This window comes from Anolis carolinensis, unplaced genomic scaffold, assembly GCF_035594765.1.
Source record: "Anolis carolinensis isolate JA03-04 unplaced genomic scaffold, rAnoCar3.1.pri scaffold_9, whole genome shotgun sequence".
Lineage (NCBI taxonomy): Eukaryota > Metazoa > Chordata > Lepidosauria > Squamata > Dactyloidae > Anolis > Anolis carolinensis.
This window is the reverse complement of record NW_026943820.1, coordinates 11,162,508-11,190,274: the sequence shown is the minus strand read 5'-3', so window position 1 is coordinate 11,190,274 and position 27,767 is coordinate 11,162,508. Positions and strand designations below refer to the sequence as shown.

The window sequence follows — 27,767 nt, the reverse complement described above, 5'->3', positions numbered from 1 at the left end:
TTAAACAGCCATATAATCCAATATATCAAGGCAGAAAATCCTATAATATATGCTTTGAACTGGATTATCTGAGTCCACACTGGCATATATTCCGGATCAAAGCAGAAAATGTGTGTTGTCGAAGGCTTTCACGGCCGGAATCACAGGGATAGCCATGTTCCAGAAGCATTCTCTCCTGACGTTTCGCCCACATCTATGGCAGGCATCCTCAGAGGTTGTGAGGTGTGTGTGTGTGTGTGTATGTATATATATATATATATATATATATATATATATATATATATATATATGTGTGTGTGTGTGTGTGTGTGTGTGTGTGTGTGTGTGTGTGTGTGTATATATGTGTGTGTGTGTGTGTATATGTATGTATATATATATTTTTTTTTATATATATATATATATATATATATATATATATATATATATATATATATTGCATATATTATATATAAAATAATTTTTATATGCACACATATACATATACACACACACCTCTCTCACAACCTCTGAGGATGACTGCCATAGATGTGGGCGAAACGTCAGGAGACAATGCTTCTGGAACATGGCCATACAGCCCGGAAAACGCACAATAACTCCAGAAAATATGGGATTTTATCCAGCTGTGTTGAAGGTGCCTGTCTTTTTAGTTTTATCGCCCATCAAAGTAGGATTCCCAGCATTCCATGGCGGTTCAAGTGGTCTTAAACTGCATTAATTCAACAGTGTAGATGCACCCAGCTGCCCATTTGGGATTTATCACATCTACACTCAGGAATGAATGCAAGTTGACCCTACTCAACGCTGTGGAAACCGAGAAGACCTGTTTGAATTACAACCCCCCTGACAGCATGGCACGGTTGGAAAATGGTCTCCAACTAGATTCATTCCACAGTGTAGAAGCATCTCCATGGACTCCATAGAATGGATCCTTTCTCGGCCCCTTTGAGGCAGAGTTGCATTATATCGCAGTGCAGATGGGGGTCTAAATCTCACATTTTTTGGATCAGCGTAGATGTGCCCGAAGTTGGGGGGAAAAGAGGGAGTACAGGCAGTCCCCGAGTTACGAACAGGGGAAGTTCTGCAGTAGTGGAATTTGTATGTAAGTCGGAACAGGGACTTTTTAAAGCGTTAACTCCAGAGATATAGGGATACATTTTTATCCATATCCACATATATATTCATATTCAGGTGTAGATATGGATATATATATATAATTATGGAGATATATATATATATATATATATATATATATATATATATATATATTCATAACCATGTCCATATCCATATATCAATATCCATATCCATATGTGGATATGGATATATATATATATCCCCATATATCTACATATATCTATATCTATATATCCTGATGTAGATGTAGCTATATGATTATGGATATAGATATGACATATATATCCATATCCATATATATGTCCAGATGTAGATGTAGATGTAGCTACATCTATATCCATATCTACATCTGAATATGAATATATCCATATATATCCATATCCAGATGTAGAGATGGATATAGTTGTAGCTACATGTACATCTACATCTTTATATATATATGTAGATCCAGATGCAGATATGAATATGGATATGGATGAAGATATGGATATAGATATGGATATATATGGGGATATGGATGTGGATATATGTTTGTATGTCTGTGTGTGGATGAGGATATATGGATATCCATATCCATATATATCCATATCCATAGTTTTGGATAGCATTAGGAAGGGGTAAAACAAGGGCCATAGCCAGAAAAAAATCGGGGAGGGGGGGTTGAATTTTTTTTTTTTAGCGAATCACTGAAGTTTATCCATGGAGTTCAAAAATAATTTAGAAATCAGGCTCCATGGATAAACTTCAGTGGACACTCAAGAGAGATAAACTTCAATGGACACTCATGGGGATTTGGTTAATCTGTTAAAATTCATGAGTAAACCTGAAAAATTTCGGGGGGGGGACCCCTAACCCCCCCCCCCCCCTTTGGCTACAGCCTTGTGGTGTTTCCTTTCCTGCCTGGGCCTCTGTTCAGGAGATTTCCCCTCGCCTTGTGTCCCTGTGAGAATGGGATTTTGGTGAATTTGGTTTGCATTGGATAAAGCTTCAATTGAGAATTGATTAAAGGATTTCCCTTCCTAAATGTAGCTCTTCCTCACTTTCTGTTGTCTCACCCCTTTCTCAACTGGGAGTCGTTTGCAAGCCGGATGTTTGTGCAACTCGAGGACTGCCTGTAAGGAGGGGGAAACAACAACAACAAAAAAAAAGCAAGACATCCTACAAGTCTTTCCTGGGTGCTTGCGGCCGGAAGCCAAGGGTCCCGCTGTCATTCCGCTTCCCATTAAAGCTGGGACATACCTTTCTTCAGTTCGTAAGGCGAGTCTTTGCTGAGGTCGAAGTGGGACTGGCTCCGGAGCAGCTTGGTCTCCTTGGCCAAGGCCTCCGCCCGGCTCAAGAGCGTCTGGTGTAATCCGTTCAAGGGAGGCGGAGGGGCGGAGGAAGAAGACGACGTCGAGGAGGAGGAGGAGGAGGAGGAGGAGGAGGAGGGCGCGGAGGAGGCAGGGTTGCCGTGGAGGTGTCCGAAGGCGCTGTAGTTCGTGTAGCCGGGGTAGAAAGGCCCCGCGGGGTAGTAAAGGGGCCGCGGGAGGGAGGAGGCGGGCCCGCGCGGCGTGGGGGACTCCTCGCCCTCCTTGCCTTTGTCCCCCGACGTGGCGATCTCCGCCAAGGACCACAGCTTGGGCTTCATCGCCGAGCCCTGCGCGGGAGGAGGCGGAGGAGGAGGAGGAGGCGCGGCCGCCTGGATCACCGACGTGGCGCCCGCTTTGTGGTGCGGAGGAGGGCCCAGCTCCGCCGCCGAAGGGGGTCCGTACACGGAATGGGGGTCCTCCTCGCCCTGGGGATGATGGGACGCGTGCTGCAGGAGCTGGGAGTGATGGACGTGGAGCAGGAGGCGGGCGGGAGGAGGAGGCGGCGGCGGAGGAGCAGGAGACGCAGGCTTCAGCAGCAGCTGCTCCTCGGGCGTCTCCTTGCAGTCCGAATCGCTGGAGGCGCCTAAATCGGCGTCTCGGCCTTGGAGAGAAGAAGCCTTAGGCTCCGTCGAACCTGGGGAGCCGAATAAGAAGGGAAAGAACAACAGTCAGGACCCCAAGTGAAGTTCTGATGCCCCTTCCTTGGCCCGCGAAAGAAGGAGGCCTACACTATTTGGTGGCACATTCTCAGAGACTCAGTTTCCACTCTCTCACTATGTCTTGAATCACCCCGAAACAGGTATGGCCGTCTTCTAACAGCATTTCCTATAGAGTAAAAGCTTACTCTATAGGAGGAGCCCCGGTGGAGAAGTGCGTTAAAGCGGTGAGCTGCTGAACTTGCAGACCGAAAGGTCCCAGGTTCAAATCCCGGGAGAGTGTTAGCTCCAGCTTCTGCCAACCTAGCAGTTCGAAAACATGCAAATGTGAGTAGATCAATAGGTACCGCTCCATGCAGTCATGGCGGCTACATCACCTTGGAGGTGTCTACGGACATGTTCGGCTTAGAAATGGAGATGAGCACCAACCCCCAGAGTCAGACATGACTGGACTTAACGTCAGGGAAAACCTTTACCTTTACCTTAAAAGCTTACCCTAGCTCACCACGCCTAAGTTTCTGCTGGTTATGAAGTTTACTTCCGTACTTTGCTATATTTATAGTGGAATCACCCCAGCTGAGAGTTATTTTGAAATTCCCCAACAATGGGTTATGGGCCCAATTTTTTTCCATAACAGGAGCAACCTGAGTCGCTTCTGGTGTGAGAGAATTGGCCGTCTGCAAGGACGCTGCCCACGCTCTCCCCGGGTGGGATTCAAACCTGGCAGCCTTCAGGTCAGCAACCCAACCTTCAAGTTACAAGGCTTTAATCCTCTATGCACCGGAGGCTCCTATGGACCCAGTAAGGATGCATTTTGCCTCTTGAGGCAAAAGCTTATCCTAGCTCACCACACCTAAGTTTCTGCTGGTTGTGAAGTTTACTTCTGGTACTCTGTTATATTTATGGTGGAATCACCCTAGCTGAGGGTTATTTTTGAGCCTAACAGCTCTGATTCCCCAACAATGGGTTATGGGTCCAGTAAGGATTCATTTTGCCTCTCTAGGCAAAATGTAGTTGTGTGGACCTTGCTACATTTTGCCTAGAGAGGCAAAATGAATCCTTACTGGGCCCATAACCCATTACCTTTTTTAGAAGATGAGAATTAGTAAGCTAGAAGGCTCCAAGACCTTTTCTATCAAGGATGTATTTCTTTTACTTCAATAAATATTTTTGAACCTAAAGTTCTGACTCTGCAATCTTCTGCCATCCTATGGAGTGAAAGCATATCCTAGCTCACCACACAGTATGATTCTGCTGGCTATGAAGTTTATTTCTGGTACACTGCAATATTTATGGTGGAATCACCTCAACTGAGGGTTATTTTGAGTCATAACAACCCAGATTCCCCAACACCTTTCACCTGCACCTGTGGATGGCATCTTCAAAGATGCAGGCAAGGAGCAAACGCTGCTGGTCCGGAACCACAGTCTGGAATCACACAAAACTCCAATAATTCTGGCATCTGGCATTGGCTCCAAGGCTCTGGGGATCCATCCTCTTCCTTTCCTCCCCAAGGATGCAATCTCTGGAGTCTTTGGGGGCATCTACACTGCCCAATTAACCCACTTTGACTCCAGTTTATGGAATTTTAGCAGTTGTGCGCACTCTCTGGCAGGGAGGGCTCCCAACCTTCTTAGGCCCCTTCTACACCTGAATAAAATCCAACATTTTCTGCTTTGAACAATGTGAACTCAGATAACCCAATTCAAAGCAGATAATATGGGATTTTCTGCCTTCATACTCTGGGTTATATGGCTGTGTGGAAGGACCCTCAGCTTCCCTGATTCCATAGCTTGGCCTACAGCTGTATTCACCTCACAATATCTCCTGAAGCTTTCCTAGGCTGAAGTCTACTGTCTCAGGAGAAGAAGTAACCTACCCAAGCTACTATAAAGTATGAACATTTTTTTGATCCTTTCGGTTTCCAAAGTGCTACAAGGTGGTGATATTCCAGATTTAACAGTGAGTTCCCTCCCCAAGGAACTCTTCCACCCAAAGAACTCTTCTCCAACACCAACTCCACTGGCCCATTAGGCCTGGAAGTTTGATTCAGAATCAGTCCCGACCAATATGGACAACCCACCACTTGATGGTGAATCAAGAGCCATATGAAATGTAATATCTGAGTCTCTATTGCCATATAATGTGGATTTTATACAACTGTGTGGAAGGGCCCTGAGGCCGAGAAGAGGAGGCCTCAACTCAAGTTGGAAGGCAACTGGGTTAAGTCCATTTCAATGCTTCTCACTGATCTCTGAGTCTCTCTTCTCAGTTAGAGCTTAGGGTCGAACCATTTTAACAAAGGAGATGGACTTGACCTAGCTTCAAGTGCACAGTCCACCAGCTGTTGTTGGACTATCACTCTCAACATTCTTTAATGCTGCTGGGACTTGCAGTGCAACATCTTATCTCCTCCTTGACCCAGGCTGAGAAAGCGATTCCACTCTCCCATTCGGTCCATGATTCTACTTCAACTGGTTTTCTGAAACATCTCACCTCCCTCTGGTGGCCCAGGTCATCTTCTGCTCGGAGGTTTAGATACAAGAAGAGAGTCTTTTGACCTTCTCCTAAGCATCCCCTCCCTCTTACCTTCCATCCTTCCTTTCTCTCCCATTCATTCCTATGAGTCTACTTCAATTGGGCCTCCCAAACATCTCGCCTCTTTCTGATGGCCCAGGTCAATATCTCCCCGGGAGTTCAGGCCAAAGAAAGGAGCCTTCTGCTCTCCTCCCCAGCTTCCCCTCTCAGTCTCCCTCCTTACCGATCTCCGTGGCCTCGGGGTCGCCCTTCTCCTCCACCTTCTGGGCTTCCTCCTCGTCGTTCTTCTCCAAGTCGATGTTCTCCTCCTCTTCCTCGTCTTCGCTCCGGTTCCTCGGGGTCCAGGTCATCTTGTTCTCCTTCTTGAGCCTCCTCCGGGCGTTGGCGAACCAGGTGGAGACCTGGGTGAGGGTCATCTTGGTGATGATGGCCAGCATGATCTTCTCGCCCTTGGTCGGGTAGGGGTTCTTGCGGTGCTCGTTCAGCCAGGCCTTGAGCGTGGCCGTGGCGTCGCGGGTGGCGTTCTTCCGGTAGGCCGGGTCGCCGTAGGGGTAGGAGCCCAAGGGGGCCGCGTAGGGGTGGTAGCCCAAGGAGCCCGCCATGCCCGGGCTGTGGTCGTAGGGGGAGCCCTGCAGACAGAGGGGCAGAGAAAGAGAGGTGAAGAGGAGGAAGGAAGGGGGCACATGTATTGGCACTTCTGAATGTAACCATGGAACAAGAGCTCTTCATAGGACCCATATTTCCTCCACCCCAAAGACCTTTCCATAGGATTCTAGATTTCCTCCACCCCAAAGACCACTCCATAAGACCCCATATTTCCTCCATCCCGAAGACATTTCCAATAGAACCTAGATTTCCTCCACCCCAAATACATTTCCATGGGACCCTAATATTTTCTACCCCAAATCAATTTCTACAGGACCCAAATTTCCTCCACCCAAAGGACATCTCCATATGACTTAGATTTCCTCCACCTGAAAGACATCTCCACAGGGCCCTAATATTCTCCGCCCTAATATTCTCCACCCCAAATACATCTTCAATGAAACCTAGATTTCCTCCACCCAAAGGACATCTGCACAGGACTCTAGATTTCCTCCACTCTAAAGATATCTCCATTAGAACCTAGATTTCCTTCACCCAAAGAAGACCTCAATTGGACCATCGATTTCCTCCACCCCAAATACATCTCTATTGGAACTTAGATTTCATCCACCCAAATGACATCTCCATAGGTCTCTAGATTTGCTCGACCCCAAATAAATTTCCATAGGACCTCAATTTCCTCCACCCAAAGGACATCTCCATAGGATACATATTTCCTCCACCCTGAAGATACCTCCATTAGAACCTAGATTTCCTTCACCCAAAGAAGACCTCAATTGGAACATCGATTTCCTCCACCCCAAATAAATTTCCATGGGACCCCAAATTCCTCCACACAAAGGACATTTCTGTAGGACTCTAATTTCTTCTACACCAAAGACATCTCCATTAGAACCTAGATTTCCTCCACCCCAAATACATTTCCATAGGACCCATATTTCCTCCACTCAAAGGACACATCGATTTCTTCCCCGCTAAAGATTCGTGTTCTTTTGTTGCTTCTCATCCCAAGAACAAACTCGGCCTGGGCGATTCGCGTGTCGGCTAAACACGCGTGGACCCCGAACGTCTGAACGCGGGTTCAGGACATTTCCTTATTGCTACTCATCTCTTCTTGTTATTCAGTTGCCAACAAGGGGGGGGGGGTCTCCACCTGCCCTTTGCAAGGGAATGTAAAATAAATATATAACCTTGTATTTTTCTCCATTTGAGAAGCGGGATTGGGACCAGCAAAACCCAAATGCGCCCCTTTCACCCTCAAAGGAAAACCTCTTTTGCTACACTTGGAACTCTCGGAAAAACCCGTAATCTTCTCAGCTTTCGCTTTGGAAGCAAGTTCTCCCAATTCTTTCTCCAAATCGAGTTGGAAGGACGGGGAACGGGAGGAGAAAGTAGCTAAATTGAAGGAGAAATAAACTAAATTGAAGGAGAAACAAAAGATCCAGTTGGTTCCTTCATGCCCTTTCGGGGTTCCTTCTGGAAAAAGGTTTGCCAGGTGCGGATCCTTATTGACTCTGGGGATTTCTTAAGGGCTGAAAAGTAGGATAATTGGGGGCAGGGACGCCGAGAATTTGAAATCGCGATTATAATCCTCATATGAATGATGGCATTCGTAAGGAAAGTGCTAATTATTAATATTAATTATTATTATTATTATTATTATTATTATTATTATTATTATTATTATTATTATTATTGCTATTATTAATAATAATTGGGAAGTGTCCGAAGTGTGATCCAATACAACAGCCAGCATAGTGATCTTGTTTGTTGTCTACTAATTTTGTTGTATATCAAATAATAAATAATAATAATGTTTTGCAATGCAAGGGGAAAATTAAAGCGCAATAGAATGCGTCACAGAGCGCTCGGGTCTTCTCCTTTCTTTCTTCCTCCCTTCGCCTTCCTTTTCTTCTTTTTCCTTGGGCAATCTCAATGGCTTGGCTGGACCAGAATGCAAACAACTGCAAGTCGGGGTCTATATTATATGTGTATGTATGTCTATTCCTATTGAAAGGTACGCACGTGTGTCGACCCTAGAACAGAACTTCAGAAGTAAATAATATTGCAGCCTTCCGCACGATCGCTCCAACTAAAAACAAAGTCGCATCCAGAGTGGACACATGAAAATCCATGACTGTGTATTTCTTTTTGCGGGCGTGCACATTTCGGAAACCGCAGCTATGGGCGCCTTTCTGCATTACCCGAAATATATGGGGGGTGGGATCCAGTTTGAAGCAAGCTGCTACTCCTTGGAGTCAATGGAACCAAAGTGACTGGGGGGGGGGGGGGTCTCCAAGAAAGGATTGGCGATTTGATATTTTGTCTAAATCAGTGGTTCCGTGGACCACTAGTGGTCCAAAAAGTCACAGTTACTACAGATAATAATACAACACAACCAAAAAAAATTTTTTTTGTCTTGGTGTCTTCGTTTTTTTAGGCCTGGTCCTGGAGTTATTTGGGGTGCTGATTCAGAAAATTGCATTGGATAGACCACATCAGCTCTAGATTATTAATTACAGTTTTCCGTGGGAACTACTGGATGGCGTTTGTTCTGTATCAGAAAATTTTATTAATTTTATTTCCACTCCTTCCCACCATTGCATTGGATAGACCACATCAGCTCTAGATGATTAAATGTGGTTTTCTGTGGGTGAGCAGATGGCGACTACAGGGTGGCATAGGTCTTGTATCAGAAACTATAGCTGATGTGGTTTGTTCAATGCAATTTTCTGAATCAGCACCCCAAATCACCTAACCGAATCTCAGAATAACTTATCCGGGAACCCGTTTGGAACTAATGTTGGAGAGTGACCCCTGGTCAAAGTGAGTCCTGGTCAAGCGGTCCCTGGCCACTGGTCTAAATTAAATGGAGGAAAAACCAAATACAATCTTCCTCCTCCTGCCCCAAAAAGTGCAGCCTCGATTGGATTCTGTGTTGTGAAGGCTTTCATGGCCGGGATCACAGGGTTGCTGTGTTTTCCGGGTTGTATGGCCATGTTCCAGAAGTATTCTCTCCTGACGTTTCGCCCACATCTATGGCAGGCATCCTCAGAGGTTGTGAGGTATGGAGAAACTAAGCAAGGAAGGTTTATATACATATATATATATATATATATATATATATATATATATATATGGAAAGTCCAGGGTAAGAGAAGAACTCTTTGTCAGTTGGAGGCCAGTGTGAATGTTGAAACCAACTGACAAAGTGTTCTTCTCACACCCTGAACTTTCCACAGATATATATAAACCTTCCTTGCTAAGTTTCTCCATGCCTCACAACCTCTGAGGATGCCTGCCATAGATGTGGGCGAAACGTCAGGAACATGGCCATACAGCCAGGAAAACATACAACAACCCTCGATTGGATTCTTTTCTTCATTTGCTTTAGGTTTTGTTTCCGAACCCAACCCTGACCTGGAAAAGGGGGGGAAACTGGGGCGCGTTACTCCTGAGTAAACAACGCGGGGAGAGAATGGTTTCTCCAAAAAGGTCAGCCTCCAAAAAAGACCCCTTTTCTCTCCATGGTTCGGATCGGGGTTTCGGCTGGTTCTGGTTCGAATCGGGGTCTCCTGTCTCTAGAGGGAAGAGAAGGCGCTTCAAACGAACCCAAAGTGCCTTCCGAGCTCCCGAGCCTCGGAATGGATGGTTGTCTCCGAACGCGTTTCGGAGAGGCAAAAGCGACCCTTGGAGACCTTTTTGGAAGAGCTTGGCGTTCTCTCCGAAACAAGAAAGCGCACGGTTTCGGAGAGAAAAAAGCGACCCTTGGAGACCTTTAGGAAGATCTGAAGTTACTCACCACGTAGGAGGAGAAGGCAGCGGCGGCGGCGGCGGCGGGGTCGGCTCCGTACTGGAGGTGGGATCCGTATCCGCCGGGCGACGGGGCGCTGAAGGCGGTGGAGCCGGCGTAAGGCGAGAAGGCCGAGCCCGAGGAGGAGCGTCCGAGCTCTTCGGTGCGGGGCCCGGAGAGCACGCCGGGGCTGTAGGCCGGGCAGGAGTAGAGCGCCAGGGAGGCCGACGGCTGGTACAAGTAGCCCGGAGGGTACGACATGGCACCATAGACCCGCCCGAGCCCCGGAGAGCGACCCGCAGCTCCGGGACCCTTTCGCCGCTCTCTTTCCTCCGAGGCGCGCAACCACGACTCCTTGGACGCCTGTCCGCTTCGTCCTTCCTCCTTTCCCCCCTTCCCTCCCTCCCCACGCGGGGCTTCTCTCCTCTGCCCCCTCTCTCCCTTCTCTCCTCCGCTTTGCCTTCCTTCTTTCTTCCTCGCTTCAACCTCGCCTTTTTGCGAGGAGGAAAAAAAAGGTCCTGCCAAAGAAGTCGGAGCGCCGGGGAGGATTGTGAGAGTGACGCGGCTCCGACGAGGACGAGCAAGCCCCTCCTTCCCAGAGAGAGAGAAGAAGAAGAAGAAGAGGCTGAGAGAGAAAAAGAGGGGGAGTTTGAGGAGGAGGAAGAGAGAGAGAGAAAGAAAGAAAAGGGGAGGTTGGCTCCTGCTGGGCTCGCAACCGAAGCCAACCAGCCAGGAAAGCGTTCTCTCTCTCTGTCTCTCTCTGGGCGTGTGTTTCCACCCCCTCTTCTCTCTCTCTTCTCTCTTTCTTCGGCTCAACTGCGCCGGCCTCTGGCTGCCGAGCTCTTTTCCCCTTCCAACTTTCTGCAATTTCGCCGAGGATTTATTAACCCCCCCCCCCCCCCCCGCCTTTGGGATCCGCCAAAGCACTCACTTGATGAAATAGATTTCATAACAAGATTGACTCGCCATTCCGAAGCAAAAACAAAACAAAGAAGCCAAGGGAGAAAGTGAAGTGCAAAGGAATGGCACGCAGGGTTGCGGGGAGTTTTCCGTGTTCCAGAAGCATTCCCTCCTGACTTTTCGCCCACATCTAAGACAGGCGTCTTCCTCGGTGGCTGTGCAGGCAGGGCTGATGACAAGAAGGTTGGGTTGCTGACTTGAAGGTTGCTGGTTGGAATCAAACCGGGAGAGTGGGATGAGCTCCCTCTGTCAGCTCCAGCTCCATGCAGGGACATGAGAGAAGCCGCCCATAAGGATAAAAAAAACATCAAAACATCCTGCCATCCCCTGGGCAACGTCCTTGAAGACTGAAACCTCTGGGTAACGTCCTTACAGACGGCCAATTCTCTCACACCAGAAGCACTTTCAGTTTCTCAATGGGCAATATCCTTACAGACGGCCCATTCTCTCACACTAGAAGCAGTTTCTCAATGGGTAACGTCCTTGCAGACTGCCAATACTTTCACCAGAAGCGACTTGCAGTTTCTCAATGGGTAACATCCTTGCAGACAGCCAATTCTCCTACACCAGAACGGACTTGCAGTTTCTCAATGGGCAATATCCTTGCAGACGGCCAATTCTCTCACACTAGAAGCAGTTTCTCAATGGGAAACGTCCTTGCAGAGGGCCAATTCTCCTACACCAGAAGCGACTTGCAGTTTCTCAATGGGTAACGTCCTCGCAGCCGGCCAATTATCTCACACCAGAAGCAAATTCTCAATGGGTACTAATGTCCTTGCAGAAGGCCAATTCTCTCACACCAGAAGCGACTTGCAGTTTCTCAATGGGCAACTTCCTTGCAGACGGCCAATTCTCTCACACCAGAAGCTGCTTGCGGTTTTTCAATGGGCAGCGTCCTTGCAGACGGCCAATTCTGTCACACCAGAAGCACTTGCAGTTTCTCTCTCAAATCTCTGGTGACAGAAAAAAAATAAATTAGTATAAAACTGATAAAAATAGAAGGAGCACAAGTGGTTAAAGTCCAACCCACCGCCAAGAAGCAGGAAAATCAAATTCGAATCTCCACCAACAGATGGCCACCCAGCCTCTGTTTCAAAGCCTCTAAAGAAGGAGCCTTCGCCACACTCTGAGGCAGAGAGTTCCACTGCTGAACAGCTCTAACAGTGAGGACATTTTTACTAATGTTCAGGTGGAATCTCCTTTCCTGTAGTTTGAAGCCATTGTTCTGTGTCCAGGGTGATATCTTGTTCTTTCAAAGAAGCGTTTAGGGCTCTCTTTCTGTGCCATTTGGGCTCTCTTTTTGTACCTTACAGTGCCACTTTGTGGGTCTGTTTGTAGGGTATTGATATTAACACATTTATTTACATTTCTCCAGTAAGTGTGGAGAGAAATATCTCTCGGGCTGCAGCATGGGATGGAGAAGCCGAGCCAACAGCCGGATTCCTTCACTCTCTCGCTCCCTTTGCATGGCAGAGAAGGGTCTAAAGCGGATTAACACCATATGGGCCCAGAGCAAATCCACGCCCGATCGCGGACTGTAATCTCCTATGATATGCGCAGATCTCTTTCCACGGCAGGAATTTATAGATATAGATATTATCTATATATCCCCTTGGCTTATTCTTTTATATCTCCCCTCCTTTTGACAGAGAGGCGAAGGTGATGCCTCTAATTGAGAGAACTGTGATTTAAAAATCAACCAGGGGGTTATAGACGGCCTGGGCTGGGAGATGTTCACGTGTTGGTTGATACACACGTGTTCTCGCCTCTTAAAACCACCGCCTCGCTGTCTTTTCCAGGGGAAATAAAGGGTCTTAAAGGCACAGAGGCGAATATGGGGTAATTGTTGCAATTAATCGCCTTGATTGGCATTGAAATCCTCGCAGCTTCAAAGCCTGGCTGATTCCTGCCTGGGGAATCCTTTGTTGGGAGGTGTTAGCTGGCCCTCATTGTTTCATTCAGCCAGGCTTTTCAAGGCTAATCAATGGGATTAATTGCAACATTCACACCTGCCTCCAACAGACAAGAGTTGTTTCTCCCACCCTGGACATTATTCCACAGATATATAAACCTCCCTTGCTTAGTTTCCAACAGACCTCACAATCTCTGAGGACGCCTTTCATAGATGTGGGCGAAACGTCAGGAGAGAATGCCTCTGGAATATGTCCATACAGCCCGGAAGACTCACAGAAATTCCATCGGCAACACAATGGGAGTTGTAGTTTTTGAGTTGCATGGAATAATGGGAGTAACATTGTAACTCTAGTGGGTCAATGCTGTGGAGTTCTGGAAGCTGTAGTTTTATGAAGCCCTTAGCCTTTTCTTACCGAACTACAACTCCCACGGTTCCATAGCATGGAGCCATGGTTGTTAAAGCGCTATCAAACCGCATCAGTAGGAATAGTGAATATTATAATTATTATTATTACATATGAATATGAATATGAGGTTGTAGCCTGGGGTAATTTCCTCTCTTTCTTCCCATCCCATCAAATAGCCCTTGACTTTTGGACTAGCGCCGGGTTTAGCAGATTCAGGAACGCCAATATAAACAAACAAACAAACAAACAAACGCTCTATTCCATTGAGTAGATCTCGGGCGGTGTGGGAAAGCGAGACGCGGACATCCCATAATACAAAACTCTGAGTCCCAGATCAATTCCCTTCTTGCAGATTGAGCCATTCTTCTCACCGTCTTTAGAATTCCTTGAGGAGATTGTACTAATGCGAATTATGATCATCATGACTGTCCTAGAGTGCGTCTACACTGTAGAATGAATGCAGTTTGGCGCCACTTTCACTGCCCTGGCTCAGTACCATGACGCCCTGGGAGCTGTAGTTTGCATTCTATGGGCAGGGGAAGGCGAAGACCTTGCAAAACTACAACTCCCAGGGTTTCCTATAACATCGAGATAGAGCAGTTGAAAGATGTCAATTCTCACCTCACAACCTCTGAGCGTGCCTGCCATAGATGTGGGCGAAACCTCAGGAGAGAATGCTTCTGGAACATGGCCAGACAGCCAGGAAAACACACAACAACCCATTTGTCAAACTGCATTCTCAAGATGAGATTACACTATGTAACACAGTTTTTGTTCCTCTGTTATAAATGTCATTTCCTAATGGGTTCTATCATCAAAACATGGGCAAAGTTTATTAAACTACCTATCTTGAGTTTCCACTGAAGTTTATCGATGGAGCCTGATTTCTAAATTATTTTGCGTTATGAAACTAGTCTTCATGATTCGCTAAAAATATATATATTCAACGCCCCCCCCCCCCCCACACACACACATTTTTTTCTGGCTTTGGCCCTGCACAGATAAGCCATTGAAATCCACAAGCATGTGGGCAATTTCAAAAGAAAGGAGGAAACCATGAAAATGAACCAAATTTGGCTACTAGTATTTAAAAAACCCTCTAAAATCAGGATAATAAATAAAGAACAACACCCTGAAAACAGTACAATTCCAGACAAGAAACAATCAGGGCCAGCTAACACCTCCCAACAAAGGATTCCCCCAGGCAGGAAGCAGGCAGGGTTTGAAGCTGCAAGGCAATGCTAATCAAGGTGATCAACTGCAACACAGACAAGAGTTCTTTCTCCCACCCTGGACTTTCCATATATATAAACACCACTTGTCTAGTTTCCAACAGACCTCACAACCTCTGAGGATGCCTGCCATAGATGTGGGCGAAACGTCAGGAGAGAGTGCTTCTGGAACATGGCCACAGAGCCCGGGAAATCTCAAATCAATTCTCTTCATTAGAGACCCGACTTTATGCGGGTCCATTCTGGAGTGAAAGCGCATCAAGTTCAATGGTGCCCCGGATGCATCCACATAATGCAACCTGGTGTAATTGTAATAATAATAATAATAATAATAATAATAATAATAATAATAATAATAATAATAATAATGATCATCATCATCATCATCATCATCATCATCATCATCATCATCTGCTGTGGACTCATCTTGTTGTGTTTCAAATAATAATAATAATAATAATAATAATAATAATAATAATAATAATAATATAATACGAAATCCAGCATATCTATCTTGTTTGCTGTGTCATACAATAATAATAATAATAATAATAATAATAATAATAATAATAATAATAAGAAGAAGAAGAAGAAGAAGAAGAAGAATAATAACTTTATTATTGTATTGAACTATTGAAAACAATAGTTCTCACTCCAGAGTCAGTCCTAATATTTTCTATACTGGAGAATGAACGCAGGTTGACGCCACTTGATTTGCCATGTATGGCTCAAGGCTATAAAATCCTGGGATTTGTAGTTTGATAAAGCACCAGCCCTCTTGTGGGCAGAGAAGGCTTCAAGACCTGGCCAAACTACAACTCCCAGGAGTCCATAGCCATCCATCAGCATGCACAGATGCTCCATCCGCCCTGCAGAGATTAACAAACTGTATTTTTCCAGCCATCCCTTTCCTGAACAACTACATTACCCAAAGCGGTTGAGCCCACAAGCCCCGCCTCCTTGGCTGGCCTGGATGCTTATTGGGCGCCTCCTCCAGCGCTCTGCCCAACCTCTCCTCGCGATTGGTGTTCCTTCGCTGCCACTCGGATGGAGGCGCTGGGGAGCCGGTGGACAGCGGCGAGCTCGCCTTGCCCGGATCTCTTTGGCGGCGCTTCCCAACCTGCGGGAATCCGGATCGGAAAGGTGAGTGAGGGAGTGCTCCGGATCGGGAGAGGAGGCAGGCCGCCGGCTTACCTCTAGGGGGAGGAGCAGAGCCACGCATTCCCCTTGGCAAGGCTTTCCCAGGTAGGAGAGAGAGAGAGACCTCTTCTTGCTGTCTCACAGGGCTGCGTCTACACTGTAGAATGAATACAGTTTGACACCACTTTCTCTCAAAGGACTCAAGGCTTCGGAATCTTTGGACAGTTTAATGAGGCACCAGTATCTTAGAAAGGTCTATACCTCAAGCTCCTATGATGCCATAGCACAAAACCATTGGCTATATAGAGGTGCCAAATGGCATCAACTCGGCAGTGTAGATGCATCCCTACGGAAGGCTCGGGTTGCATTTGACTTTCTCCCAGTTCCAATGAAAAGTTCCAAGATTTGTCTGCCTGTCTTCCTTCCTTTCCTTCCTTCCCTCCTCCACTGCCTTTCCTATTCTTTCCTGCCTTCTTTCTTCTTCCTTCCTTCCCTCCCTCCCTCTCTCTTTCCTTCCTTTCTTCCTTCCCTCCATCCATCCATCTTTCCTTCCCTCCCTCCTTTCCACTTTCTTTCCTTCCTTCCCTCTTTCCTTCTTTTTTCTTCCTTCCTTGCTTCCTTCCATCTTTCCTTCCTTCCTTCCTTCCTTCCTTCCTTCCTTCCTTCCTTCCTTCCTTCCTTCCTTCCTTCCCTCCCTCCCTCCCTCCCTCCCTCCCTCTCTTTTTCCTTCCTTCCTTCCCTCCTTCCCTCCCTCCTTTCCCTTTTACTTTCCTTCTCTTCTTCCCTCCTTCCCTCTTTTTTCCCTCCCTACATTATCTCTCCCTCCCTTCTTCCCTCTTTCTTCCCTTCCTTCCTTCTCTCCCTCCTCCCCTCTTTCCTTCTCTCTTTTCTTCCTTCCTTGCTTCCTTCCATCTTTCTTTCATTCCCTCTTTCTTTTCTTCCTTCCATCTTTCTTTCATTCCCTCTTTCCTTCCTTCCTTCCTTCCTTCCTTCCTTCCTTCCTTCCTTGCTTCCTTCCTTCCTTCCTCCCCTCTTTCCTTCTCTCTTTTCTTCCTTCCTTGCTTCCTTCCATCTTTCTTTCATTCCCTCTTTCTTTTCTTCCTTCCATCTTTCTTCATTCCCTCTTTCCTTCCTTCTCTCTTTCCTTCCTTCCTTCCTTCCTTCCTTCCTTCCTTCCTTCCTTCCTTCCTTCCTTCCTTCCTTCCTTCCCTCTCCCTCTTTTTCCATCCTTCCCTCCCTCCCTTTTTCTTTCTTTCTTTCTTTCTTTCCTTCCTTCCTTCCTTCCTTCCTTCCTTCCTTCCTTCCTTCCTTCCTTCCTTCCTTCCTTCCTTCCTTCCTTCCTTCCCTCTCCCTCTTTTTCCATCCTTCCCTCCCTCCCTTTTTCTTTCTTTCTTTCTTTCTTTCTTTCTTTCTTTCTTTCTTTCTTTCTTTCTTTCCTTCCTTCCTTCCTTCCTTCCTTCCTTCCTTCCTTCCTTCCTTCCTTCCTTTCCTTCTCTCCCTCCCTCCTTTCCCTTTTACTTTCCTTCTCGTCTTCCCTCCCTCCCTCCCTCCTTCCCTCTTTCTTTCCTCCCTCCCATTATCCCTCCTTCCTTCCTTCCCTCCTTCTTCCTTCCCTTCTTTCCTCCCTCCCTCTCTTCCTACTTTCCCTCTTACTTTCCTTCCTTCCCTCCCTCCCTCTTTCTTACCCTCCTCCCTCCCTCCCTTCTTTTCTTTTTCGTTTTGTCTCTTTTCTACTCTTTCATAATTACAGGGTCCTAGCCTTCTTTCCAATCTCTTTGGAGCCCTTTTGAAATAGTATTTTCAAAACCTTTTTCTCTAAATGTTTTTCATCTCTGCCTTGTTGGCTTTTAAAAGTCATTGTTTGTTTTTATCCTGCAACTCTAATTGTAACAATACATAGTAGTAACAGTACAGTGGCTGTTTGTAGCATTTCTGCTTTTCACACAAGCAGTCCTATTGGTTTCATTTTTTTCTCCTCCTTGTCAGCCTGTTTGTTTAGGAGGCAATACAGAAATATAGTTGAAGATCCCATATCTGAAAAGTTTGGAACCGGAAGTATTATGGAATTGAGTTTTCCCCCCTAGAGTTTTAAATATATAACCATATCTTGGAGCTGAGACCCAAGTTGAAGGGACAAAATTAACTTATGTTTCCTATACAATGTATATGCATAGGCTGATGGTCATTGTGTATAATATTTTTTTTCATTTTGTGTACAAAACAACATAGATGGAGTCATCAAAAGCCCAAAGTGTCACTTTCTCAGCCAATTCTTTTGTGCAGAACTTTAGACACATGAACAACATTGCCTTATTTTGAGTTTATCCTTGGATGTTTCCTCAGAATTGGTAAAAGAGATTGATCGAAGTAGTTTATTTTGAATTAATTTAGTATGAACGGGTGTGCATTCATATCTATGTCAACACGGATGTATCAAGAGTTCATTTTGGGACCAAGTAGGTACGTAACTGATCTGCGTTTCTATATGCTTTGTAGCATTTGTTCTGAAATGAGCTCATTTCAAATAGAAGTGTGTGTGTTTGGAGATTGTGAGTGATCTGGTCCTCTCAAGTATCTGAAAAGACTGGGGAAACTTTTTTTTAACTACTCCATCAATGACTTTATCCACACTATAATGTGGGCAGAATGAAAGAGTGCAACAATAACTAGAATGATAAACTGTTCATTCTCTGAAAAGTGATACAAGAAGGAATACAACTCTGTAATCTTAGGATAAGATAAGTTGCAAGGTTTCTCATCCTTGTCTGGGTCTATTTTCTTCTTTCCTAGATCTTCTAGATTATCATGGTTTTCACCTTCAAAGTCCTAGCAAGTGCATTATGTTCCCTCTTAGCTTTTCAATCTGATATTTACTTGGAAGAAAGCCTTCTGTATTTCAACAGAGCTGGTTTCCAAGTCAGAATGAATAGCACCAGATCTTTATATATCTGTGAAGGCAATGGACTTGTTTTTCAGAAATAATGCTTAAAGTTCAGTTTTGAGCTTGTAACCTGCTTCCTCCAGAATAGCCATATCAATGCCAATTGAACTCATACAACGTGGTTTACTGAAATCCAGAGAAATGCTAGAAAGCCACCTGTGGGCTACATATAGGTTTTCAGAAGACATTTTCATGGGAAATAAACCCCAGAATTACAGATAAACACATACATAGGTAACTATTTATTTATTTTTTATTTATTTACGTCATTTCTATCCCACCTTTCTCACCCGAGGGGACTCAAGGTGGCTTACAAATCTTTCAAAATTCAATGCCAATAAACAACAATACAATAAAATAAAACATAGAGCAATTACAACTACAGTAGAGTCTCACTTATCCAAGACTCGCTTATCCAAGGTTCTGGATTATCCAAGCCATTTTTGTAGTCAATGTTTTCAATATATCGTGATATTTTGGTGCTAAATTCGTAAATACAGTAATTACAACATAACATTACTGCGTATTGAACTACTTTTTCTGTCAAATTTGTTGCATAACATGATGTTTTGGTGCTTAATTTGTAAAATCATAACCTAATTTGATGTTTAATAGGCTTTTCCTTAATCCCTCCTTATTATCCAAGATATTCGCTTATCCAAGGTTCTGCTGGCCCGTTTAGCTTGGATAAGTGAGACTCTACTGTATTAGGCATTAAACAATTAAAACTATATACAAAACTTAAAACATGTAAAGTGCTTAAGTCCGTTTATCCAAAAGCTATGGTGACAAATATATTAGAGTTGTGCATGAAATCTGTTTCTCCCATTTCTTTCAGTACTTTGGGAGAATGTAATGGGAACCCCTCTCCTGGTGTGAAATTCAGCTCGGCATGAAAGCAAGCAGGAGCTGATCTCGGCTCTAAGCCTGCTTTTTGGTATCACAGTTTATTTTATTTTTTTATTAATTCCCCAGCAAATAAAAAGTAAACCCTAATTCTCTGAAAACTACTCTCCTCTTCTAGGAGGTCATTGCTCTACCTTACCTGGAAGTGGGAAGCTTCCTTAAAATGCCTTGGAATGGATTGGAAAGATTGTGTGGCTGGCCGGCCTGGGAGAGAAACTGTGGGAGCTTGCCAGTGCTGCCTGCACCTGATCACCTCCTCTAGAGTAAGAATTTCTTACTCTAGAGAAGATGTTCATTTGCAGGTACTGCCAGATGCACATGCGCTTTCTGGGCCTGCAGGCCACACATGCTCTCTCCTTGGAAAAAGAGTGTGTATGTGGCATGCAGGCCCAGAAAGTGTGCCTGCCTGCCAGTGCCTGCAGCCAAGTGTCTCCTCTAGCATAGAAATAAACAGCAGGTAAGAAGAAGCTTCCTTAAAGCATGCGGGAAGGGAAGCCTGGGAAGCCCCCCCCCCCCAATAATAGACCAATAGAAAACAGATCTTTCGGCACTCTAGATCGAAAAGAGATATCTGTCCTCCTGATTTTGGGAGGCTCCAAAAATGAATCAGGGCCCCCACTATAAGCGGGGATACGAAACAGGTCAAGGTTTACCCCGAATGCACAACCCTAATATATATTTACTTGAGTCTAATGCACCATCGACTCTAATACATACCTCAATTTTCAAAACCCTGAAACCAATAAAAGTATTTACCATATTACACTAATATAATGTGCATTCTAATTTTGAGAAGGTAATTTAATCAAAAAAGGCAAGAATTAGAATCGAGCAAATATAGAGTCTCACTTATCCAACATAAACGGGCTGGCAGAACATTGGATAAGCGAATATGTTGGATAATAAGGAGGGATTAAGGAAAAGCCTATTGCACATCAAATTAGGTTATGATTTTACAAATTAAATACTAAAACATCATGTTTAACAACAAATTTAACAGAAAAAGTAGTTCAATACACAGTAATGCTATGTAGTAATTACTGTATTTACGAATTCAGCACCACAATATCACAATCTATTGAAAACATTGACTACAAAAATGCGTTGGATAATACAGAACATTGAATAAGCGAGTCTTAGATAAGTGAGACTCTGCTGTATGTGTGTGTGTGCTCTTAATGTATAACCATTGTGTGCATAAATATCTGCATTTGGAAAATCGTATTATTCTAAAAAAGGCATATTTTCTGGCTAATCTATGTCTTTGTGCAGTTAATTGAGGCTTTCGTTGTTGCTGTTCCAAGTTCTGTTCTATATTATTTCAGTATCATGTTGAAATCCCAGCTAACCATTATCCAGATTATCATTACTTCTATACTTATTTTTTTTAAAATCTCAATTAAATGCTTTACATTTGGGATAATTTCTGATACCTCAGTAGTAATGCCAACATGCTGTTGTGTAGGAAAAGGGCTCATGTGACCAAAAGTATTTTCTTGTGTGCAGAAGAAAGAACAGCCTACGGTACTCAAACAGCCATATCCAGGAATAAAAACATGTTCCTATGGGGTGGAACGTTTACTTTGCATAGCTGTCAGCTTTTGCTGTCTGCAAACAAATCTAACAAACATCAATGGAGTAGACTTGTCGGGGCAATTTTTGTCCTGGCCATTTTTGTGTGTCGAAAATGAACCCAATGTACACAGCACTATTTACAACATAGGTGCATTGTACACTGATTTATCATATATGCATGAGAGTGATATAGAAATATAATTTTTCTCTTAGGGTTTTCTTTGCCATCTTAAAGATCCCCAAATCAAACCCGACATTTGTTGCAAGGTTCTCGCTTCCGGAAATCCCACTTTGTTCCAGTAAACCAGAGTCCTTTCCATTCTTACATGTTCAATCCACACAGGTGTGCACTTTGATCAGTTTTCAGCTCAGCTGCAGCATGGATATTTGTCACCAAGTTAATTTTTTCCTTCCTCGAAGTCTCTCCCCCTTTCATTTCTCCAAACAGATTGTCATATTATCCTCCACCTCCTCTTGGTAAGTACTTGGTAAGTTGGGAAGCATCTGGCAAAATTTTAACACATTTAATATTCTCTGTTTGCATATTTGAGGAAGAGAAAGAAACTAGATATGTAACCCAATTTGTGTCTTGTTTTTCCTCAGTGCAAAACAACCAAAAAAGAGAATTTCAATTCAACCAAGATTGGGAAGATTAAGGTAAGAGGACAACTAATTGCCTCAACAGTTTGCATTCAAACAATCATCGACTCTTATTCCAACGTTTGCAAAACCAGGATCCGGATTAATGAATGAAGTACGGCATTGGAAGGATTGGACCACTTTAGATATAAAGTATATATTTACGTATAAGCTGATCTCATGTATAAGTCAAAGGTGGGTTTGGAGACTGAGATGATGGATTTTGATGTGACTTTTGGATAAGATGAGGGGCTTTCTAAGGTGAGGGTAAATCACCAACATTGTCTTGGATCAATCATTCAGAAAGTAAAAGTGGAGATCGGTGCTTGTTTTAGATTCTCTTGGGATGGACTAAGCTCTTGCCTTTTGTTATTCTACTCAGAGAAGGGGATGGTTCTTTTTAAAAATAAGAGTTGAGGTACAGTAATTACCCGTATTTGTGGACTGGCCCATTTTGGGGCTAAAATCCCTAGACTTATACACGAATGCATCCAAAAAGTCTGCTCCTGGTTCTTCTTGCTGCAGCGTTCCTCTCGCGAAGGCACTGCGCTTTTCAAAGTACTGTAGATAATTTTTGGAGGTATTGAAACATTTAGCCAAGCCTTCCCTCGCCGTGCTTGTCACCTCCGCTTTGTGTCAAATTGCAGATTCATTTCTTAAGGATGTCTCTATTTTCTGCTTTATCTGCACATTGATAGATCCTGCATGACCAGGCAGAGCGAGAATTTCCTGGGAGAGGAGTGTGTTTAAAAGGCACGCACACATACGCACGCAGATGGAAAGAGCCTAAATCTAATCTTCTTTTATGGGGCCCATTCGACTCCTTTTGATTAAAGAAAAATATGAACTTGACTCGGAGGCATTTTCTTTGCCTGCTGCCGTGCCTAGGTTTAACAGCGAGCTTGACAAACACAGAGAGAACCATAACATCCTGGCTGATAAGTTTTCCTTCCTTCTGAAGGGGATCAGCGGAAAACGGTATGCTTTTGAATCCATGCATCTCAGCTCATTGAGGCATCTTATGCTTGTCAGACTGGTTCCACACCAGAGCTGCATTTTTGCCAATGGAAGGCTGGGAAAATGGCAGGGACCTGGAGCAACGTGACATCCTTGGGCCCTGATTCTCTCCTACTAACAGCTGAGGTCTTCATGCTACATTTCATTATACCATTCTCCCAATGCTTTCCAGACTTGGGGAATAAACTCCATGCTTTGGCATTCACAGAAATGCCTTCTTGGTGTTGACAATGGCTCATTCTATTATGATGATTTGCATCACCTTTGCCCTGGCCTGCCTTCTAAACATTTGATTTAGAAGCACAGGGACTTGAAATATATTGGTATTATTCAGCCAATACGTTTTGGATATGACTGATTTGAGAGCACTGCATTTCATAATAATAATAATTCTATTACTTGGTATGGCTGAAATTCTATTTAAAGCTGGTGGAGCATAACCTACATATCTGGATGTCTGGGAGGATGAAGATGGTATGAATTGGCCTGGAAAAGCATAGCTGTGTCTGGAAGCAGCTATAAAACCAATGGATAAACTGTTGTGTAAGGAGGTACCTCATACCTACATCCACAATGTTGAGAAAAGTAGTTATATTATGCTTACCCCCAGGGTAAGACATCAGTGGGATTCCAAGCAGTGTATAAACAATAGTAAAGGTAAAGGTTTCCCCTGACGTTAAGTCCAGTCATATCTGACTCTGGGGGTTAGTGCTCATCACCAATAAATTAATATTATGATAGACACCTCCAAGGTCATGTGGCCGGCATGACTGCATGGAGTGCCGTTACCTTCCCACTGGAACAGTACCTATTGATCTACTCACATTGGCATGTTTTTGACTGCTAGGTTGGCAGAAGCTGGAGCTAACAGCAGGTGCTCACTCCGCTCCCGGGATTTGAACCTGGGACCTTTCGGTCTGCAAGTTCAGCAGCTCAGTGCTTTAACACACTTCCCCACAATGAACAATACTTTTGTATTATTCTCTTTGATAGCAGGGGATTCAGTATTGCCATCGCAACCAACACAGTATTTGCTATCAATATGGTCGACACAATCAATATTAGCATCACAATCAACACAACACATTGAGCACTTAAAGCAGTGGTCATTTGTGGCTTTCTGGGTCTTTTTTCTTGGCCACCAAATTCTCAATAGCCATAGACAACAATGCCAACGGAGAATGGTAAAGAGAATCACAATTCCAGAGCATTTGGAAGATTGCAAGCTGTCTTCTTGTATTATAGAATAGAAGCTTTTGCATTGTAATAGTTGTCAATCAATCCTAAGATTCCTTGCTTTTTTGCTGTGACAGAATAACACAGCTGTTTCTTTGCAATGTAATTTCTACATTTTACTCTTTGGGAAATTATAGGGGGGGGGGGGGGCAATGTATACTTCTTTCTGGCTTAAAAATTGCCTTCTGGACCTGTCCCAACCCTCAACTTGTTATCTTCCATTTCTTCATATCAGCCATTTGGGACGCTGTTTTAATTTTGCACATGTTGATTAATAAGGTGTTATCTATTTCCTTTCTTGAAGCCTCAGCTTTCTCAATGGGCTGTCCCCAAATGGGAATCAAGATCTGGAGATGCTGAGTCTGCACCGTGGTCCGCGGCGTTCTCTTTACTCCTGATAAACCCAAGCAACATTCTCCCTTGGGTGGTAAAAGACGTCTAGACTGTGCTGCTCCAGGTGGAAACACATTACATTACATGGAGTAATGCTCCATGCACACACCCCAACAAAACCACAAACCATAAAGCAACAAAACAAATCATGCCTATAGAAAACTAAGGATGGATCTACGCTGTAGAATTAATACAGTTTGACACCACGGCTCAATGCTATGGAATCTTGGGTGTTGTAGTTTGGTGAGGCACCATCACTCTTTGGTAGAGAAGACTAAAGGCTTTATAAAATGACACCTCTCAGAATTCCATAGCATTAAGCCACTGGAGTTAAAGTGGTGTCAAACTGCATTAATTCCACAATGCAGATGCACCCTAAGTGTTTGGGGAGCACACCAGATTTGCACTCCTTGACCATGACAGTGTAATTCTAATCACTTTGAAAGAAAACAGAAGATATTAAAAATATTAGAGCATTGTTTGTTATGAATCCCTTTAAAAAGAATCCTTGAATGATGAGACGATACCATCATCCTTAAATGATGATGATACCATTTTCACAGTGCTTCAATCATTTGCCCCATTGAAAATAATAGGGTTTGCTATTACAGTAGAGTCTTGCTTATCCAACCTTCGCTTATCCAACCTTCTGGATTATCCAAAGCAGTCTTGCCTCCTGCCTGGATCCACAACTGTTTCTCTAGGCAGCAAGGACTGAACTTTTTATGGATTTAACTTTTGACAATGTTGTTACTGTGAGTTCATTTTATGCAATTCTATATTTGTTAGTAGCCAATTTTTTTAAAACAATGTTTTCAATATATTGCGATGTTTTGGTGCTAAATTCATAAATGCAATAATTACTACATAACGTTGCCATCTTTTGAACTACTTTTTCTGTCAATTTGTTGTAAAACATGATGTTTTTGGTGCTTAATTTGTAAAATCATAACGTAATGTGACGTTTAATAGGCTTTTCCGTAATCCCTCCTTATTATCCAATATTTTTGTTTATCCAACGTTCTGCTGGCCCGTTTATGTTGGATAAGTGAGACTACTGTATCTGTAGTTTCATGTATCCATGAACTCCTGGGGTCGTAAGAGTTAAGAAACTGTTACAAGGTGCATCTTAAAAATGTGGTTACTGTAACACTTCACAGAAACTGTTAACACACAAATTGAGAACACTGTTAAGAAAAAGTTTTAATCCTTTCCCTCCTACTTCCTTGGCAGGAGTGTTGAAATTAGTAACATCCTTAAAAATAAGTGGAATGGCTCAACTTGATTGCTGTGCACACCAAATGAAATTTCCCCACCCTCGTTTCCCTTTTGGCTTTACGTTAATTAAAAACCACTTATTTTAGGAGAGGATAATCTCTTTTCTTATTTCCCCCTCCTTCCAACCAAAGGAATGCTAAAACATTTGCTCAAAAACAGGTTGGACAAGAGTCGAGAGCACATTGGCTCTTTCCCGAAAAGTTGCCTAGGAATGGCTGCCGAAAATTAAGAACAGGATGTCCTGACTTTTATTTTATTAAAAAAGTCTTAAATCAATATGTCTCTTGCTGAGTGATAGGCGCACTGGATATTTTGCCTTGAGAAGCAGGTGTAAAACTCAGAACGCTTACTCATCAGTCGCTTTCACTTCTCCAGGGAGTGGTTTCATTGCCTTTGATAACTGCTTCAGATTTGGAGGGTTTGCCCTTCAGCTTGGAATGGTTCCATGTGTTGGTTATGGCAAGTGAAAAAGACTTTGCACAAGACTCACGAAGAATGTCTCCCCTCATTCACGGATGTTGCTAGCTTAGGCTTTTGTTTGCTAAATCTTGGCAGTAGCAGGAAGAATGAGCAAAGATTAAATCCACAGGCATTTCTTTAGGAAATATTGGGCTGACGCTACTTTGAGCCAATCTCAGGTATTCTAGGACCTGCCCGCTCTTAGAATGGGTCCATGTCCTTCACCAATGGATTTAATTGTCAAGAAAACAGATCCAAGTTGAAAAGTATGAAGAACGTCCGCTCTACTGTTGAAAAGCCCTTATTGTCAGGAGGTTCCTACTAGTTTTTAACTATGAAAACTTGAAACCATGTAGATCAGAGGCGGTCCAACAATGAGGTGAATTCAGCAGTCGCCTGTGGCGCAAAACATACGGGGGCGTAGTCGAGACTGTTTTTTCTGTTGATTTGTTGTAAAACATGATGTTTTGGTGATTAGTTTGTAAAATCTCAATGTAATTTGATGTTTAATAGGCTTTCCCTTAATCCCTCCTTATTATCCAACATTTTCGCTTATCCAATGCTTTTATTTTTCAGTGATTGGTTGGGGGGCACCAAAATTCTGTTCGCCTACACTTGAAAATTACCTAGGGCCGGCTCTGATGTAGATGTATCTTGTACAATGAACTGGGAGATGGGATGGGAGAATTCAAAATGACTTCATTTTCTGATGGGTCTATGGACCGTAATAAATGTTGTTGTTGTAGTAGTTTTTTTGGTATAATATATTTTATTTTATAGTGAAAAGTAATACATTGAAAGTGGTGGAACAATATATCGATAGGAAAGTGGGGAAGTGTCGGAAGAGAGATAAATCATAGAAATAGATATGGGCAAAAAACAGGAAAAAGAGGAGAGAATAAATAAAATAAATAAAAAGGTGTAATTTGACTTCCCATCTTGGCTTTGGAGTTCTTCCTTTCGTTGACTATGTATTTGTGTTTTCCCTTTGTTTATTTTCATTTGGTCCATTTTATATGATAGACAGGTCTATCGTGAAGTCCATTCTTCTTTTTATCAGAAATTTTGTCAAATTTGTCCAATCTGTTTTATTTTTTCCCTCTCTTATTTTTTGTGTTAGTTTGTCCATTTGTACTATGTCCAATATCCTTATTATCAATTCCTTGGGAGTTGGAAGTCTTTTCCCTTTCTAGATCTTTTCTATTGCCACTGTGCTTATGTAGAAAAATATTCTATCTTCATTTTTAAAAAAAATTTGAGTTCATAAAACTTAATAAGTACATTTCCGGTTCTAATTTAAAATTGATTCCTACAATTTCCTGTGTCATTTGATGTACAATCTTCCAAAATTCTTTAATTTTCTCACAGGTCCACCACTGATGAAAAAAATGTCCCATTTCCCCCCCTCCCCCCACATTTCCAGCACATGTTAGATTTCTTTTTATTAAATGTTGATATTTTTTCTGGTGTATAATACCATCTGTATTGCATCTTGTAACAGTTTTCTCTAATATCAGTTGCAGCCATGTATTTTAATTTTTCTTTCCAAATTTTTCCCTCTGTTCCATTGTTGTTTTTTCCCATTGTTGTTGTA

At 43.5% G+C, this 27,767-nt stretch overlaps 1 protein-coding gene across 1 annotated transcript; it reads right to left on the bottom strand.

Annotated features, from left to right (window-relative positions):
* Positions 1-413: 413 nt before the first annotated feature.
* On the bottom strand, positions 414-10,967 carry irx5 (iroquois homeobox 5). Its single transcript, XM_062961516.1, has 3 exons — positions 10,086-10,967; positions 5,901-6,306; positions 414-3,117 (listed from the first exon to the last, which is right to left on the bottom strand). The coding sequence occupies exons 1-3, from the start codon at positions 10,335-10,337 to the stop codon at positions 2,357-2,359; spliced, it is 1,419 nt and encodes a 472-aa protein (XP_062817586.1). The 5' UTR covers positions 10,338-10,967; the 3' UTR covers positions 414-2,356.
* Between the last annotated feature and the right edge of the window lie 16,800 nt (positions 10,968-27,767).